The sequence below is a fragment of the Malus domestica genome, chromosome 10 (assembly GCF_042453785.1).
Source record: "Malus domestica chromosome 10, GDT2T_hap1".
NCBI classification, from domain to species: domain Eukaryota; kingdom Viridiplantae; phylum Streptophyta; class Magnoliopsida; order Rosales; family Rosaceae; genus Malus; species Malus domestica.
Window position 1 is genome coordinate 2,772,362 of NC_091670.1, and position 20,241 is coordinate 2,792,602.

The window sequence follows — 20,241 nt, forward strand, 5'->3', positions numbered from 1 at the left end:
ACATCATATTTCAAGGACATGGTTGTGATCATGGGACTGAGATGATCACAATGGTGTAGTTGGTTTGTCACGTTTGTGAGTTTTGGTGTGTTTTGTGGTTGTTGCAGAGAGGAAGAAGAAGAAGAAATGTGGCGTGGGAGAGGGAGAAGAGAGAGAGAGATGCTTTTCTGATTGAGGGAACAGAAAATAAAGAAGAGATGGGATAGGTGACAGTGAATAATGAAGGGGGAAGTACACGGGATGGGTTTAAAAGGAATCCAAAGATAGGTTTTTTAGATTTCCTACAGTAAAAGGAAATCGAAATCTATCTGAAGTAGATGTTTTTACACTTTAAAATTTACGCCTACTCGTACTAGCGTGTACAATTTAAATGCGATAGCGAGAAATAAAAAGGAAAGTGATCAGAATAAGTCCACGTCACTTGCCAATAAGGGCATAATCGTCAATACACATACTCGGGGAGAAATTACATAGGAAAATTAGGGACGGGTCGTCACAATTCAAATAATTAATGATGCTATTAATACCCAAGGACCTTGATCAAAAATTGAAAATCAATAGGATTTTAATCAATGGAGTAATAAAAATAAGGATGTGAACCTAATTTCCCAAAAAAAAATAAACCAATTGTCTTCCCCCGCACCCACCCTCCACACCCAACCTCGCACCCACCCTCTTCCCTCATCTACACACCCCACTCCTTAAATCCACATCCATTCCCCCCATTTTCTCTACGCTCAAGTTCTCCTCCCGCGGAATCGGCCTGGAGAACGGGATCTGGGTTTGGTTTTTTTATTTTTATTTTTATTTTATTATTTTATATTTTTTATGGGTTGCAGGTAGTGGGTGCGAGGGTGGGTGCGGAGGGTTTACGGAAGACATGATAGGGGAAGAAAGGGATGATTTGCAAGGAATGGGGGGTTGGGGAAGATGAAGATAGGTTGTGTAGTTTTTTTTTTTTTTTTTTTTTTTTTTTCTGGGTTGCAGCAGATAGGGGGAAGAAGAGGAAAGAATATGAAGATGGGGGAGAAGAGAGAGGACGTGGGGGGGGGGGAGGGACAAAGTTTTTGTTTTTTTTTCTTTTTTCTGGGTTGCAGCAGGTTAGGAAGAAGAGGAAGGGAGATGAAGATGGGGGAGAAGAGAGAGGGCGGAGGGGGAAAGTTTTGTTTGGTTTTTTTTTAATAACCTTCTTTATTATCTTAATATTTAAAAATATTAAATGATTTTTTTTAGTTTTTAATAATATTTTATTAAATTTTTAATAGAAAGTGGATTCCGAATCAAGCCACGTCAGCAATTAACTAAGAAATTAACAGAAAAACTAATGGAGGTATGACATTGGCACAAATTCGTAAGATGAGGTATGACATTGTCAATTTTAAAAGATGACGTATGAAATTGTCGTGTGACACCAATAGTTGAGGTAATTGGAAAGATAGATTAATATTTCATATATATATATATATATTAATGTTTTGATTTCAACAAACTCATCATTTCAAATGAAGTTTGAGAAGGTTTGAGAAAATGAGGAAGCCACACATCCCTTCTGATGCGATAGGTATATGCAAATTATAAATACATGTAAATGCATCTCATTCAAAACGTAGAAAAATCATTTTCATACTGCTGAAAGAACCACATAGAAATTCGCCAAAAATCAAGTTTTCCAGTGCTTGAATATTATTTTGATTGTTGAATCCTTATGAAGTAGACACCCACTGAATTACAAGCACAAAGTAAAGGCGAAATTATTTTTCAAGAATATTGCGGTACGCAAGGCTCGATGGTTATTTTGTTTGTTTGATATTAGTTTCGTTTAATCCGAATTGTATCAATATATATATATATATATATATATATATCTCAAATTTATTTCTGCAATGTATATATATTTGCGATTGATTGTTGATTTTTAACCAAAATTATATAAGGAGCTGAGTGTGTGCGTATATATGTATATTCTTTAAAGAAAGCATCCCCATTTTTTCCGAAAAATCTTCAATCTTCTAAATCGTTTATTTTTTAAGTTATAACTCATAATCATTGTTGCAAAATATTAGCCAAATTGAAAATATTTGAGGCATCTAATTGAGTTCAAAGAAATTGAAGAACATTATGTTCTAAGAAACCTTGAAATTTTATCGTGACAATTAAATGGGTAAATGGTTTTGGATTGAATTGATTTTTTTCATAAATGATCTATGGATTGAGATTAACAAAATAGACAGTTTAGATCGTTAAAGTTCGATGTGGAATGACTTCCACAACTAATTCTCATTTATAAAAAAAAACATTTTTTTTGAAAAAAATGAAGATCGGTTTCCTTAAAGAAATACTAGCATATGCCCACACACACTATGTATGAACAATTTCATTTCATTTTGTTTTTTTTATTATGAAGTGGAATTAGTTTTTAAAATTTTGAAGATAAAAAAAATCAGTTATGAAAATTGGGATAATGATGAGTGATTTCTTCTAACATGGGAATACTTTTTATTTTATTTTTAATTTTTAAATAGGGCATGTTATACTAACCTGGTTGTGAGGTTTCTATAAAAAACAGCAAAATTTATATTCATATAATTACTAAATTGCCTATATTTTTTAATTGGGTACAGTTTTGGTGAGGGGGTTAAAATAATAATTTCATGAAATTTTGATTGACAACTGCTTTTGTACATTCAAACTATCCAAAAAACATCATGATTTCACTTACGTATATGAAAAAAATTATGGTGGGACAATTTCTCTTAATAAGTGCATATTTTTTATCTTATATAAATATTTTGATATAAAATTACTATTTTACCCTTCTTTATGTAAATATTATGTATAAAAAATGAGGGCAAAATAGAAAAAAGGGAAAAAAGTTCAAAAGATACAAAATTACTATTTTACCCTCCTCATGTCAACATTGTGTATTTTAAAGTGAGGGTAAAATTGGAAGAAAATGGAGCAAATAATTGACAAAATTAGTTTGTTTGCAAAAGTCAAAATTTGTCGGCAAAAGCTCTTTCCTGACAAAAAAATTCGTCGGCCATTTCGTTGCACAAAGCATTTCGCGTAAAACTCCAACCGACAAAATTTAACATTTCGTTTGCTATGAAGTGGTTCTTTCCCGACAATACATATTTTGTAGCCATTCTTAAACCCTGAGAAAAAATTCCGTCAGAAAAGGATTTTTAAGCCTACAAAATGTACCTTTTAGCCAATATGATGTGTTCATCGACAAAGATATTTTGTCGACATAGTCTTTCTCTACCGACAAAACTAGCTTTGTCGGGTGAGAATTTTAATTTATAAAAAAAAAATAACATAAGCTTGAACACACATTTTTTTTTAAAATAATGCTTCTTTGATTAGTAATATGTACATGTACAGTGGTTATACAAAAGTACATATTATACAATAATCCTATCCTACTCTCATTCTTTAGTATCGGTCTAGCAATAGCATTGTATAATAATATCCTGCAAAAATAATATAAATGGTAATTATTATGTATGACAACATAAGAAAAAGCATCCTTAATACTGAAATAATCAAATTGTTGCCATTAATCATTTTACAAGTAATAAGATTTAGTTTTTACTGTTTATGATTCACACAACAATCTGTTAGGAAGTAGAAAATGGGGATGGGCTACAGTAAAACCATATTATTACAATAAACAGTGAAAACTTAACCAATTTGTCAACAAGAAAGCATGTACTCATGTAATTATGTAATCAGACTTGAAACAGACTTGAATTTTACTTGTAACTTGGATGATAAATCTTGGACTCATGTAATCAAGCATATAGTAAGTTTTGATTAATACCATTCATATATTCTTAGAGGCCAAGACAACAGTTCATCTAAACCTTGCAATCAACATTACCTGCAGAAAGCTCACAACTTAAAAAATTCTCACAACTTTATCAAATTGTGTTAATGACGACAATTTGTAACTTGTTGGGGAATCAAATTACTTGAACAATGCTCCTTGCTCATGTCTAGCATTTGACATACCACTCATCCATTTATTTAGAATAAACACAAGGCAGAGAAAAACAAAATATACAATACAAGAGAAAGGTTATATAAACTTACAACGATCTGAGTGTTGGTCGCTGGATTTGGATTTGGGTATCTGATAAGAGAGGAATCGTACGAGGAACCGATAGAGGAACTGCATCGGCAACAGAGAGCAACTGATATGGTGGAGAATAATAGCTGCTAGGATGTTCAATCCAAGAAGAGCAACTGAGAAGGGAGATAGCGATGAGATCCAAATCTAGGGTGTGGCAAGATTTTTATCCTTCATCGTTGGGGTGCGATAGCCGATAACCTCTAAATACGAAAAGTTTTTTTTTTTTTCGTTTTTCGCGGTATCGCGCCTTTTTTTAATAGACCGTGCCGACGATTTTCTTGACATTTATGCTTCGTCGGGTAAACTTATTTTTTGCGACATTTTATTTGTCAGCTTAAACCTATTAGTTTATAGCCGACAATTCGGATATTTTGTCGGGGAAAGACTTTTGTACAGATTAAATTTTGCTTTGTCGGCTTAGAATTGGTTGGTAAAATGACATTTTTTTAGTAGGATCCTAAGGTAAGGTCCTTATTGACAATGAATGTGGTGATAGAGATGATAAAAATGATAGTCACACCATTCTAAATTTCAATTTTGTTCTGTACATCTCACACCTTAATTTACTTAAACTATTAGTGTTCATATTACGAGAAAAGTTCGCCCTACAGCTAAAGACTTATCTTCTTATATTTATAATACCGATATGTAATTTGACGTGATTGTAAACAATTAATAACTACTTTATTACCATATTTGTTTTAATGGTACATAGAGTACAGTACAACTTAACAAAAGATACAATGTTATACTTTCATCGAGGTAAAAAACCCAACATACGCAAGCAAATTAAAGAAGGGCCACCAGGTTTTCATCTACTTTATTTATAATCACCCTTGTTGAGATGCATATACACCTCGACTTCAAGCAAACGAACATGCAGTTAAGGTGCTGGTACGATGATGGAAGGTGAAATGTGCGACCCAACCTCCCATAGCTCCAAAATCCCATGAATAAAGTCATAGTAACCACCCCTGAGTGCTAGGTTTTTGTCCGAGAGTGCCTTTTGAACGTAAGGGTAACTTTGTAGGTTTACCAGTGACAAATTTACTGCTTCCTGCATCATTCAAGAAGATGTTAAGTGAGATTTAAAGTTGTAACTATGGAAGCGCACGCACGCACCTCAGCTAGTCACTGACAATTATTTCATTTGCAAAAAGTGAATCAAGAGTAAATGGCCTTTCAAATATTTCAACAATCCAACATCGAATGTCTTACCCTTGCACAATCCTCACATTGTTCATTAATATCGGCGTCCCCTTCCTTTGCTATAACCTTTGCCTTGGCGGGTAAACCGATTTTGACCCATTCGTCTATGAAGTCGCTGCATATTCCAATGACATGGTTAATGGATTCAAAATCATATAACATTAGCAAGTTCTAATGATCTCAGTTCATTGCTTAAATGACTAGGGTGGGTTTTTTGCTATACTCTTCGACCATCCTAAAAATGCTAACAAATATCCAAATTAACAGGTCTTAAATTGCATCCTCATAAACGATTATGATTAATTATTTTCCATAATCTACTACTTTTGTGTGTAAAAAGACTTACAAGGGAACAGAGTTATCCTCAGGGTGAGTCATAAGCCTCTTTATCCCACCACAATGACTGTGTCCGATTACCAAAATATTTGTTACCTGTTCAATTTTCTTCTTGTTAGCATTCGATTCATATATATTTTAGTAACACGTGATCAAGAGAAAAGAACTAAGGGTTATTAATTTAACAAATTAAAAGACTTGGAATTAATGTTCACCCCGAGTACTGTAATAGCATATTCTATGACTGCTCCAACTCCTGCATATTTCAGCTGTAAAGATATAAAAATAAATAAAAATTATTTTTCGTAGTCGGATGCATCACTATTATGTGATAAGTTATCAGAAATGAAGTTCAATATTATTTTGGACACGAAAATGACACACTTGCTCACGTATAGTTTCTAATACAGGTGTGCATTACTATTATATAATGTAGAGAGTAATAAACCTGATTGAATGCAGGAACCATGTTCGCAATGTTGCGAACCATGAAGGCCTCCCCAGGTTGGAAACTAAGGATATGTGAGGGACTCACTCGGGAGTCCGAGCATGCAAATACCAGAAACTGCATTGGAAATTAGCAACAAAAAGATTAAACATTTCTTGGTCTACTTATTTTAAGATGTTACAGCCAAATAGTACCTTGGGGTTTTGTCCTTTGGCAAGCTCGTTGTAGTAATCTGGGTATTTTCTGTAAGATCAGAAAGAAAATTAATTAAAAAGGAAAAAAATGTACAACAAATTATTTGAGTTTGGCTCTCCCGCAAATTATGAGTTTTAAATTTCCAAAAATTGGTCTAGGGCATACATTGCTTGCATAAACTCAATTATACATCCTTAAACACGGTTTTTAAATTTTAGAAGACATTGTGCTTTCGAATCTATTTGATATATAGCAAATATGTACAACAGTTAATTATTTTCATAAAATAATAAAGAAAATAGTCAAGTTACTCGAATTTGTTGATCCTGAAGTTGATGAAGCCATCTACAATCCTTTGAACTGGGTCAAAATGATCATCCGGTCTTTGCAGTTCAGCCGTCAACTTCTCAATTTTGGCAGCAACCACATTGTCCAGCTCTTCCTTCTCACTGCAACCATGCCAACCAAGATTATCATTAATTTCATCATCCCATGATATTTTCATAAGGTGGATGGTTAGACCAAAGATCATCCATGAAGTCAACAAGTTGCTAGGCAAACCTGAGGAGATTTTTCAGGCGTTGAATAGCTAATTGGCTTGCCATTTTGTCTACTTTCGTTCCTGAAAATTCAAAAATCACGACCTTATTAGTTTACATGGAAATGTATTATACGTGTTTCTCCTTAATCTCGAGGGCACCAAAAAAAAATCTGTAAATAAGAAAATGAGAGAGTGCCAAACTGCCAACCGGTGGAAAGGAAACCAATTTTTTTTTCTTCCAAAAATTAACCCCGAACAAAAATCAAAACAAAACAAGACTAGGCAAACCATTTTTTTCCATCTTCGCAGTTCTCACCCATATTTATTTCTGTTTTTTTTTTTATCTTCTTTTAATTTATTCAACTGAAAGGCCAAATGATAAAGGATGTGTAGGAAGAGAAAATGCATGTGCATGTATCTCTTCTTAAAAGAAAAAAAAGGCTTTGTGCGAAGTGAGACAACACAAAATTGGCAAGGAAATATTGAATATATATATATATATATATATATATATATATATATATAGTTGTATATTTCAGTTATTTCTCTAAGCATTAACCAGAAAAATAATATATATAGTTGTATATTTGAGTTGTTCCTATTTGAAATGCAGAAGTGCATCCAGTTCATAAAAGCAAAACTGTAATATGATAATATATAGTATGAGTAGAAACGTAGATATTGATATTAATCTCTTGAAATATAAAGCCGAAATAATCAGAACATGATTATTCTACCCAAACGAAAACATACACACGCACACACATACACTCATTAACCAAACCGTACGTACGTTTTCGAGAATATTTTCTAAAGTTAGGAATGGATCTTAAGGAGATCAAATTGCTTCACACATGCACAAGCAACAAATACAAACACAGGCACATATTTGCAGCGAGGGATGGAGCTTCTATTTATACACCGAGACTAGCTCTTTTTTCTTTCTTTCTTTTACTTTTTGGGGTTAACACTAAACTTTTTAATCGACATGTTTTAATTATTCTCTGAGATATGGATATTAAATAATTGGGCAAGAATAATATGGACCATATTTAAATCGTGATTCGTGACAATATAGTAAAAAACAACCAGGAGCTCTCAACTCGGAGCTGCCGTCCAATACCATCTCTTTATCATTGTTTCGATGAATTCGTTAAATAGTGTAAACTGTATATTCCCATGTGACAAGTGGCGCCATCCAGCTTTGAATGTTCCTTAAATTCTTGTTTCCTTTTCCTTTGTTAACTAGTGATTATGCAGGGTGACTAGCTGGTAAGATAAAAAGCATAATTAGCCGTCTCAGAAATTTTTAATCTTAAAACTCACGAATGCATTTCTACTTCTTTGTACGCATGGTGACTAGTGTCACATAAAGAGAATCCTACAGCTATACTTTCCACTCTTACACGCAGGCGCACATGCAAGCTGGCTGGCTGGCTAGCTAACCACTGGTGGAGCCAATAAAGGCATAGGAGGGTCACTCGACCCTTCTCAGTTCTCACTTTTAATTTTGTGTTATTTATTTTGTTTTTTATATCAAAATCCTTAAGCTTTTGACCCTTCTATTCATTTAAGACTTAAAAGTATGAGTTTTTAATTTTTTTAAGTGAGATGTATTAAGTTTGAATCTCGTGGATGACGAATTCGGTACTAAATTAGGCTGTAGCTTAGCCGAACTCCCCTTTTCCTTAGTGTAAAAATATTGATGCACTCAAAAAATAAAAAAATAAAAAATTTAGCTCATATCATTAGCGATATAAACAAAACAAGTTAGTCTCCCAAACTTGCCTCCAAAGTCCTCAACAAATCTAAGTGCCGAAAGTAGAATATAGAGAAAAAATGCTCGACATATGGAGAGGGAGTATTTGTATTTGTTTTGTTTTTTTATGAAATCTTGGAGGTCATGTTTCATGACATGCATCATTGAATTCAAAGGAACCACTAGTGATGAAACACACATGATAAATGCATTGAATATCACTTAGATCGATCCAATGTCAAATGGTCCATATGCATGTAGTTTAAGTGTACATGAGATATGATTGAAGACTTGGAATTCCCTTTCCCTCTCCCTGTCCCTCTCTAATTCATTAATCATGTGGGAAACAAAATAAATACATTTTAGAACGGAAGAATGGGAAAGTATTGAGATTCAGACGGATTTTACTTAAAACGCAAGAATAAAAGGGTGGAACCAAAAATAATTCAAAAAAAATATTTGAGTTGACACATGAATTTTATTCATTATTGACAATAATACTCTCATTATATTGGCGAGACCACATCTGTTCACACGCAATTCAACCACCAAGGAACCTTGAGATGATGACTACAATTTCTTCAAGCTTCGCTGCCCATGACAATAAGATAAGGCAAGAAAATTAAAGGTAGAATTAATAACTAATCCATACATTTAAGCTCAAGGAAACACAACTAATTCCAATCAAGGATTTTTCAAAATAATTCTTAGATATTATTATTATTTATTTAATAATATCTCTAAGGTTTATTCTCAAACATTTTAAGATATTTCAACATTTTAAAGACACTTTCTTACTTCATCAAACAGATGACACACTTTGACAAATTGAAGCCAGCACATGGCATGAAACTCTACACATGTGGTCGGCCCTATGCTTTATAAATACCTCATTCTACATAGTTGTTAAGTAAGTTGATTCTGCACAATTCAACGCTAAATCACTCACTCTTTCTACAGAGTTTCTAACTTATGCATCGAATGTTCATTGGCCAAACCCCACTCTTGGCTCATGGCTTTGGTTGTTGACCTAAGGTATCTCTTTGTTGCGTAGGTACAATTTCATCAAATTCAAAGACGATGGAAATTTGCTACAACAAATTGGTACTTTCATTGACATCTTGATTCAAATCTTAAAGGAGCTCCCACGGTGTACGAGGCTTTACCAGTAAGCCTTTGACTGACAAAAGATTTAGTTACGAAGAAGCTTGCAATTCATTTAGATTCTCATCTAATCACCAACCAAGCCTCATGGGAGTACATGACGAAGCATCCAAGGATGACGCAATACTTGCATAAGTCCGAGAGCTACTCAAAGTGCGCGTTCCACATTTACACCCTTAAGCAGGTTCCACAAGTAGAGAACGCTCACCCAAACTTGTTGGCAAGTCTAGGCGAGCTGCTTTCTTCTTTCCAAATTTGCTGAGAGCAGGCTTAACAACAGGGATTAGAGCTCTAGGCGGAAGTCCACCTTCCTCTTTGCAGAGGATTGAGCAGTCAGTGGCATTCATAATACTCAGCTGAAGTACCCAAGGCAATTTGCACCTTCTTCATATCAGGCTTAGCCTCTGGAGTTGAGATAAATTCTGAATCTGCAATAGGAAAAAAATATTATATATTCAGTACTCTGAAATCAGAGAAACTCATAACTGGATTTAGGTTGCAGAATGATAAAGCAGTTCGCTTACCTTTGATAAACTTTGATGGGACATGGAGCTTAGTACATGGTTGCACGTTTTTTATAACAAAATTTACTAAAAATATGACTTTACCCCTTGAAATTCAATTCTTTTTAACTAAAACCCGTCATAATATATTTTTATAATAAAAACCGGCTCCAAGTCAGTAATTTTCTTAATTAAGTTTGACTTCACACAATTTTATATTTTTGGATGCCTATAATACCTCTAATAACTTATGTTGGATTAAAAAGAAGATTTAATGTCATAATTCATTGCCTATTAATAATAAATGATATGATACTAGGTTTTAATTTGTTTAGTGTTTTCCTTTTTAATTCCTTATTGCTTTGATGCTTTCATATTTGCAAAGTTGGGAATTTTTTTATTTAGTTTTTCTCTTTTCAAATATGCGAGCTTTAGCTACGAACAAAATATTTTACCACACATATATAACAACAATAAAATGTGTCTAGTGTAAGTAATAATACATGCAAAACAATTTACCTACAACATAAACAATGTAAGGCTTATTATATTAACACCCCACAAATTATTAAATAAACCCCACATACTTAATACACTCCATATTTGCTTTTTTAATTAAAAATTATCTTAATACACCCCACATACTTCCCCATAATACCCTCACACCCCACATTCTTAATATACACCTTACATTTTCTATATGCAACCCATATTTTCTATACACCCCACATTTCTCAAATCTTACAAAGCTTTTAATTTGGACAAATAATGCCGACTAAAAGTTTGACAAAAGATGCCACCTGGGATTTAAAACATATGTCGGTTGTTTTTAATTCCACCATTAAAATTCAAGTCGTCTGTTTTTAATATTTGGTGGTAATTTTAGGTGTTTAATTCTTCATGTAATTCCTGTGATCCCTAAAAAATGAATACAAACATAGAAGTTTGAATAACGCATCAAAAGCAAGATTAAATAATTATTGATGCTGTCAAAATCACTAAAACAATAAATAATATGAAGTCTACCGCACGTGAAACTTCCGAAACATCGATTTTGTGTTTCATTTGTCAAAAATAATTTTTCTCAATCAACATGTTTGTAGTTTCATTGGTTAGGGTTTTATTCAACAATGAAGGGTCGGATGTGTTTTGATAGTTGAAGAAGATAAATAATACATTAAAAGTGATTTGGGGTGTATATAGATTTTTTTTTTAACCTAACAAAGTCAAAGTTGTCATTGCATAGTAGGATAAATAAGTTATTTAATATTAAATTTTAATGTGGGGTGCATTCAACATTTTGTGGGGTGCTAATATAAAAAGCCACAATGTAATTTGCTTCAACGTTTCACATACATACAATATATAGGTAAATTATTTTGTGTATATTAAAGTACTTACTTGAAAATAAAGTTCAAGATGAAACTTACCTATATTTCACATAGATATAGGTAAATTATTTTATGTAGATTAAACTACCCACTTGAAGATAAAGAATGTCATTCGATTCAAGATAAAGGATGTCATAGGTCATTTGGTTACAAAAAAATATAGGTAAAATATTTTTACGAAAATCATAAGGAACTATATTTATATAGTAATAAAAAGGAGAATATATATGTATATTATTCCAATTGTAGCCTATAAAACTGAAATTTCAACAAGCACTTAACTAAATTATAAAGTATGATGCACGTACGTGATGAATATTAAATGCTTGCCAAAAAAGGAAAGAAACTAGATAAAATTAGGATTTCATCGTTATTGTAGGTATTAATAAAGTTTATTGACATAATTAGGGTTTTGTGGCATAGGTAGTTTGTAATAATAGGTTATTTCTTTGTCTACATGCATGTCAATGGATTTGAATTTTGGGTTTTAATTGGATATTTAAATATAGGTGAGTTTTTGTTTAGGAAATAAAACTTTCAAGGGCCTATTTTTAAAGAATCCTAAAATTTATGCCATGAAAATATATTATTAATTTGCAAGTGGAAGAATGAACTTGTCCTCAAAATAGAGAATACATGTATTATCCCAATATAAATTTGTTCCGATCATTGAAATATGAGGTATCCTTGGGTAGAATTTCTTAAACTGTCAAACTTAAAGACATTTAAGAAATACAGCGCACATCAAGACATACCATATATAATATTGTATCATATAAAAATTCACATAAGGATGAGGTATACATAAGCAATAACCGTCTTATTCAATTTATATTTGATCTTAGTTTGTGCCTACTGATGAAAACCATATTGGCCAACTTAATTAGTACATCCGACCAGGCACATATGGACCGTCCTAATTGGCCTTTTCTCCTTAATTTTCACAAATAGCTCTTCGTTATCAATTGTTCTCGTACCAAAACTGTTTCTGAAGATAATCAACCAGCTTATTATCCACTTGGAAGGCCTTGGCTAGAACATCAGGATTGATGGGAGGCTTGGAGCCAAACACTGCATTTGCTATGGTGATGACTCCGGGGTTCTGGCTGCTAAGCCCAGCAATGGCTTCTGTGTTTCCGTTTCCGACATTGAGTTGGAAATGAATGAGACCAATCGGGAACACAAACACATCTCCCATATTCAACACCTTGCTGATTAGCCGATTATTATCGGCGTTTGACGTGACGAAGCCAACATAGAGTGTACCTTACAAGACTACGAGAATTTCGGAGCCACGAGGGTGAGTGTGAGGAGGGTTTAGGCCATTTGGTGCAAAGTCTATCCGAGCCAGGGATATGCCGAGAGTGTTCTGTCCTGCTAGGTGATAAGCTCACATTTATATATATTACATCAAATTCACTTGTCTTTTCTTGGTTAGTTCCTTATATTTTTGAGCTATTTACTTTGTTTTTGTGTTTGGTGGGATTTGTCAAGCAAAGAAAAGAAAAACAGCACAAGTGGGATTTTAAGTAACAAATTCGTCAAAACTGCCGGTGCAGATCAGCTGACTTTGGAAGAAAGTTGCGAACAGATCAGAATGAATTAGAGAATGAACCTTATATGCTTGGAAAGCTACGGATGTCTATTTTCTGGAGCATTTCGCGGATTGTTAGTATCATTTTTGTAGAAGAAGTTATGACTGTTTTAACACTGAAAGGTTCACAAGAGACTGAGCAGTTTGTAACTGCAATGAAAGCAATAAACCAAATAAATCTAGCAATCAAAACTAATGCAGCCAAGAACAAACCAGCTGACACCTATTCAAATATTAGAGGAAATGGAAATAAAAATGAGGATTAAGTGGGAGTAATTGGCATAAAGGCTACCCAAAGAGTTACAATTGTTTTACCTATTTCCTCTCACTTATTTCCATCACTAAATGGCTGTTAGTGGGTGAGTTAAGGAGAAGAAAATGGGGTAGAAAGTTAAAGAGGAAAAAGGCTGCAGGTTGCAGCAGTTGGAAAAAAAAAGAAGAGAAGGGAAAAAAAAATAGAAAAGAAGGACAAGGCAGCTTTGCGAAAAAGGAAGGAAAGGAAGGAGGAAATCTTGGCATTCTCTTCTCTCGGTTTTATCTCCTCAAACTCATGTCTTTCTTTTGGTTTTATTTAAGGATTATGTGTAACTAATTTTTAGAAGTTAGGGGCTGTATTGAAGCCCCGAATATGATTGCAAGTTTGTTATGAAATTTTGTTTGAATTACTTTTATGAATGGATGAAAATTGATTCACTACTTGTCTCATTGATGAATGTCAGCTGGTGAAGACATAAACTGACATATTGTGTTTACAGCAAAGGCAATATCTGGCCTAGTAAAGGTCAGATATTGTAGAGACCCCACAATGCTTCTGTAAGAGGTTGGATCTGTCAATAAATGCCCCTCAGAATGTAACATTTGATGGTGAGGTTTACAAGGAGTGTTTGCTAGTTTGCACGAGTCCATACCTGCTTTATGGACTAGATCCTTAATATACTTAGATTGGTTAACAAAGACAATGCCATCCGTTTTATACTAAACTTGTAACCCCAAAAATTATGTAAGTTGTCCCACATCTTTTAATTCAAATACTTCAGAGAGTTCGTGAATCACTTTTTGTATCTTCAAAGGATTGGAACTAGTTAAGATGATATCATCAACATAAAGTAATAGGATGATGATATCAGATTCATCATTCTTTACAAACAAACTTATTTTAGAAGCTGATGCATGAAATCCCAGAACTGCCAAATAACTTGTAAACTTCGAATTCCAAGCCCGTGAATCCTGTTTCAAGCCATATAGGGACTTGACCAATTTGCAAACATGAGAAGGATATGATGGATCAATAAACCCTTGTGGTTGCTTCATATATACTTCCTCTTGTAAATCCCTATGTAGGAAGACATTCTTGATGTCTAATTGTCTGAGATTTCAATGATTCATTGCAGCTAATGTGAAATCCTGTTCATGGATTTCATTATTATAATCTACGTATTGGTATTATAGAGATTTTATATTATTTTTCGGGAAATTAATTATTTAAAATTCGTAGACCATTCGAGGTCACAATTTATATTGTTGAATAGATATCGAGATCACGAACACATATGCGAAAGTCGTTTGCGAGTCCGGATTATAACGGTATAGTTACGGACGTTTGAAGTTGTTGCTAAAAAAAAAAAAGAGAAGAAAAAGCCACGGGAGTGAGAAGGAAAGAAAAAAAAAGGAAAGGGAATTTGGGGAGAGAAAGGAGAGAGGCTTGGCCAAGGGGAAGGAGAGAGAGAAAGGAGGCTGCCAATGAGAAAAGAGGAAAGGAGGAGGAATGAGGGGAGGGGAGGGACACCGGATTCCCTGCCCGGTTGTCTTTTCCGACCCGACCGCGCCATTGCTACCATTTCCGACAGGTTTTCCGTCCATTTTCCGGCGAACCACATCATCTAACCCCTTGGAAAGCATCCCCCCAATGTTCCCTCTTCCCTTTACACCCCAAATTTGATGAAAATTAGCCCCAATTTCATGAAACCGCACCGGTGGGTGCGATAGAAGTTTTCCGGCGATCCACCATTTGTGAAACAATCTTCTTCAATTACCGTCACCAACACACTCATCTAGAGGTCATGAACAAAGCCCAAGCAAGATTGGGGGCGTTGGAGTTCGAATTGAGGACGAATCAAAGGACACCCATTTCAATGGTTCCGGTGGATCAAGGCAAAATTGAGGTGTTTCTCGGCATAATTGGACCTCGACCCAGGTATGAAAATTGCTCCCCTCACTGATATCTACATGCCTATAAAATTTGGTAATTTTTGAAATTAGTGGAAATTTTCGGCGAGTCCGGGCGGCCGACCGCCACCCACGGTGGTGCCTGCGGCGGCGGCCTAGCTAGTGGGCCGATGATGTCCTTTTATGTTCAATTAGATTCTCTGATTTCATAATTGATGTTTGTATGATGTGGTTTGATTGTTTGAACTTAGTTTCATTACGATACATCACTTAACCATTATATGAATCGATGATTCGTCCGTTGGATCGTCACCAAACTTTAATACATTATAGTATGTAATATTTGAGGATAACTGGAACTAACGGATTAGAAATCCAACGTACGAATCTTCCCGAATTAGATTTCTAAGTTAGTAAAATTAATTGTTAACCGTCACCCAATTCTAGTAATTGGCGGAGATCCGACCGTCGGATCGTGTTGAGATTTCAGTATGTTGTTCTTTGAGCATAATGTTGAGCTTAGGAAGTTACAGATCTGGAATCTGACGTGCGGATCTACTGGATCAAATGATGTAGCGTTCGAGAATTGGCTTTTGGTCAACATGTCTCGAAATGTTCTAAATACTAAATCTAGTACCATGGGATACTAAGTGAAGCCTAGTGGGACCACATTGGTTTGAGAGTGACTTGAATATATGTGATATAGCTATTACCTTGATTTCTTGTATTAATATCATCTGTGAATATGATATGGGTTATAAATGAAATTCTATTGAAATGTGAGTGACTTTAACATATGTGATATTGGTGGTTACCTTGTTTTCGTAATTGTTATCCTGTGTGGATATGACTTGGTTTTATATATATATGTTTTCTATTGAATTGTTATTTGTAATGCTTAGCCATTGATTCAAGTTATGAAATGAGATTTGACGTATGTATATTGAAATATGGTTTGATTTGTTTGATTGGTATGATGTGATGAAATGTGAAGGCTAGTGGTGGGCCGTTAACCCATTGTGATGGGAATTTGTTACTTCGATATTGTTTCATTTTCCGCTTCGTTAATCTATTCTAAATTTAGTATTTAGGCCTTATTTCCTTTGGTTGAGCTTTTGTAAATTAAGTAGCTTGTGCTCATCTCATTTCTTTGAGCCGTTATACATTATGGTTGTTGGTCTTCCGCGATTCCGTTGAGTGATGGTCCGGAATCCCTTTTATTCAGTGATTCCGTTGAGTGATGGTCCGAAATCATATCTAGCTTGTATTCCATTTGGTGGTTCTATATGCATGGTATTTCCCGATTCCGTTGAGTGATGGTCCGGAATCCCTTCTACTCTGCGATTCCGTTGAGTGATGGTTCGAAATCGTATCCTGAGTTTGATTCCGTTGAGTGGTTTGGAATCCCTTTGGTGACTTGATTCCTTGGATTTGATTTCAGGTTTAGAGATGTAGGCTTCGACCGAACTGTGTCGCTCTAGCCCTGTATGTCAATGTGTTATATGGGTTATTATTTGGTGTGATTATTGGATGTTGTTGGATGTAATTGTTATGATTATGATATACCGTTGACCAATATGGCTATAGATTATTATTGCACCTCGTTGATTGTTCCTTGAGATGTTGCACATTTTGAATTGTGCATTATGTTGAAATATGGTAGTTTATGTGATGAATATTCGAGTGTAGTGAAAAGTTGAACTACGAATGGCTTGATCCCTATTGAGGGTACGTAGGCAGTCTAACGAAGGGGTTAGATGCAACCGTAAAGTATACGCAAAATTATTATGCATCTGGATCTTGAATTATATTTTGTACATATCCAAAAGGTGGGGTATGTTGAGTTACGGCATTTAGGGACGTCACGTGTCGATCTTGGACGTATGTCGGGATCGGGGCGTGACAACTAAGGCTAGAATGATCCTTACAGTAGTATACCTGACAACATGACTGAATGTATATAAGTAATCAATACCATGTTCTTGGGAGAATCCTTGGGCTACAAGCTTTGCTTTATACTTGGAGACACTGCCATCTGGATTTTTCTTTACAAATCCCTTGTGCTCGAAGTGAATCATATTCCTCATGCATTGCCTTTTGCTACTGTGGAATAGTAGCAGCTTTCCTAAATGTTTTAGGTTTTGAAGCATCGATGATCTTAGAAATAAAGGAATAGCCTTCCGTGAAAAGTTCTTCTTCAGTGATTTAGAATGAATGAAGCTCAGGACATTGTGCCACTAAAGCAGCATAATTTTGTCTCTCAATCGTACCACTCTTCAATTTAGTGACCATTGAATAAGTAGATGGTGCAGTATATGAAATGAGATTAGATGGAGATAGATCAGGAATGATTACCTCAAGTTGGGACTCGGAATGGACAGGTAACAAGGATTGTGTGCTAGAGTGATGATTTGTAGAAGAGTGATGATGTGAAGAATTTGGAGATTCATGGAAATGAGTGTTATCAGTCGAATTTGCATCTTTGTCACTAGTTTGAAGCCCATGTGTATTGTTAGGATTGGAACCATTCAAGTCACCAATCAAATTCTCACTTTCACCATTTGCAGGAATGCTTTGATGTGAACCAGTATCATTTTCTGATATATTTATTGAACTAATTGCTTGTGAATCATTCTGCAGTTGTGTATCAGACATGACTTTTTCACTTGGAACTTGTAACCGATCCAAAACAGGTGTCTGAGAATGCCTATATTCAGTTAAAGAATCCTTATGTGGTAAAGATTGTTTGATCGAATATACATCTTCATCATGTATTACATGCCTTAACAGAATGAACTTTCTAGTCTTCATATCATAACAGATAACTCTTTCAAAACCAAGAAATACACATTGAGTTGATCTTGGCTCCAATTTATGCTTGTTGAATGGTCTTAGTAATGGATAAATTGTAGTACCAAAGACTTTAAGATGCTAAATTTCAGGAATACTACCAAACACAACTTGATAAAGAGATTTCATATTTAAATTTCTGGATGGCATCCAATTAATTAAGAATGCAACATGAGAACAAGCATGATACCAGAATACTGAAGGTAATTGAGCATCTGATAACAAACTTATAGCAGTCTCAACCAAATGTCTATGTTTCCTTTCAGCAAGACCATTTTGCTGAGGTGTATGATGGCAAGAAACTTTGTGTATAACTCATTTTATCTCCAATAATTGTCTAAACACATCGCTCATATATTTTCCTCCACCATCTGATTGAAGAAATTTAATTGAAGCATTGAATTGATTCTTAATAAATGTAAGGAACTTGGTACAGATTGTAAAAGCATCTGATTTATTAACCATCGGAAAAATCCATACAAATTGAGAACAATCATTTACAAAGCTTATGTAATATCTATAACCCTCTACAGACCTCTGTGGTGAAGGACCCCATATATCTGAATGTATCCTTTCAAATACAACATTTGATCTATCTTGACTTACAGAGAAAGGCAACTTAGGCATTTTGCCTTAAATACAAGCAGTACATATAGATGGAGACAAATTTATACTAGTTGATACTTCATACTTATTCAATATTACAGTAAGCATTTCTACAGATGAATGACCCAACCTTTTATGCCAAACTGTAGTCTTTATCTTCTTTCCAACAAAAGCTGAACATCTTTCAATACTTGGTACTTTGGATCTTGACAACATTGTTATTGGTATCTTGAATAGCTCCCCATCATCACTCTCCTTGGTACACATTCCTTCGAGTTGCCTTGTCCTGTATAAAGAAGATCAGATCATCACATACAAACCAGCAATTATTATCTCTGCATAATTTCTTAATAGATAACAGATTCATTGTAATGTGTGGCACATGTAACACATTATGCAGAATCAATGACTTTTGTTGAGTTTTAAGAATAGAGGAACCAATATTTTGAACAACCAAACCTTCTCCATTACCAACAGTGATCTTAGCATCACCATTATAAGGAGTGATATGATTTAAAACTTCCACATTTGATGTCATGTGGTGAGTTGTACCTGTGTCAACTACCCATGTATCAGCAGCTGAAAAACCATGGATGTTTGAGTTTTCATTTGTGAATTTGAGCCTTGAGCAGCCATTCCAGCAAGAGATGTTGGTGGTGCCCTGCCTTGGTATGAAAAGTTATTTCTATGAAAACATTCCAAAGCTCGATGACCTATTTTCCCACAGATCTGACATACCAAGAACCCACCAAATGATTGACTATTATTAGCTCTAAAGTAACAATTTGGTGATGTATGCCTTCTTCTAGAACATATTTGACATTCAGGAGATATAGTATTTTTGTAGTTTGTATCACCATTCCAAGTATTTCCTTGTTTGCTTCCATTACCAGAGAAAGAACTTTGAAATCCTCCATTTTGAACACCTTTCCCATTATTCCGAAAAGTAGAATATGACATGTAATTATTGTTCCCACTATTGTAGCCACCAGAGAATTTTCTATTGTTGAAATTATACCTCAAGTTATTATTACCACCATTGTGGTTATTCCTCCCTTGAGACCTCTGCACATTTGAACTCTCCCCTTGTTCATAACCTTGAGCATTGCCCTGAGATCCCTGTGTATTCGAGCTATTTCCCTGAACATACATAGCTGACATAGAACTAGATAAAGTTGTAAGTCTAGACTTAATACTCCCTTCAACCCCAATCAGTTGAGCTCAAAAATTACTGTCTTGATCATTTCAAATTCTGCGGGTAAACCAGATAAAGCAGCAATAACCAAATCATTCTCAGATATTTTCTCTCCTGCAGCAACCAGTTCATCCTTGATAGCCTTCAAT

General features: G+C 34.6%; 1 protein-coding gene and 1 long non-coding RNA gene across 2 annotated transcripts; both read right to left on the minus strand.

Annotated features, from left to right (window-relative positions):
* Nucleotides 1–3,324: 3,324 nt before the first annotated feature.
* Nucleotides 3,325–3,909, minus strand: LOC139188876 (uncharacterized). Its single transcript, XR_011572250.1, has 2 exons — nucleotides 3,824–3,909; nucleotides 3,325–3,473 (listed from the first exon to the last, which is right to left on the minus strand). It is a non-coding gene; the product is annotated as an uncharacterized lncRNA (long non-coding RNA).
* An 888-nt stretch (nucleotides 3,910–4,797) lies between these two features.
* Nucleotides 4,798–7,774, minus strand: LOC103435190 (carbonic anhydrase 2-like). The gene is made up of 9 exons (XM_008373589.4): nucleotides 7,658–7,774; nucleotides 6,885–6,945; nucleotides 6,635–6,772; nucleotides 6,323–6,371; nucleotides 6,129–6,245; nucleotides 5,896–5,949; nucleotides 5,691–5,776; nucleotides 5,354–5,459; nucleotides 4,798–5,192 (listed from the first exon to the last, which is right to left on the minus strand). The coding sequence occupies exons 2-9, from the start codon at nucleotides 6,926–6,928 to the stop codon at nucleotides 5,019–5,021; spliced, it is 768 nt and encodes a 255-aa protein (XP_008371811.1). The 5' UTR covers nucleotides 6,929–6,945; nucleotides 7,658–7,774; the 3' UTR covers nucleotides 4,798–5,018.
* Nucleotides 7,775–20,241: the final 12,467 nt, after the last annotated feature.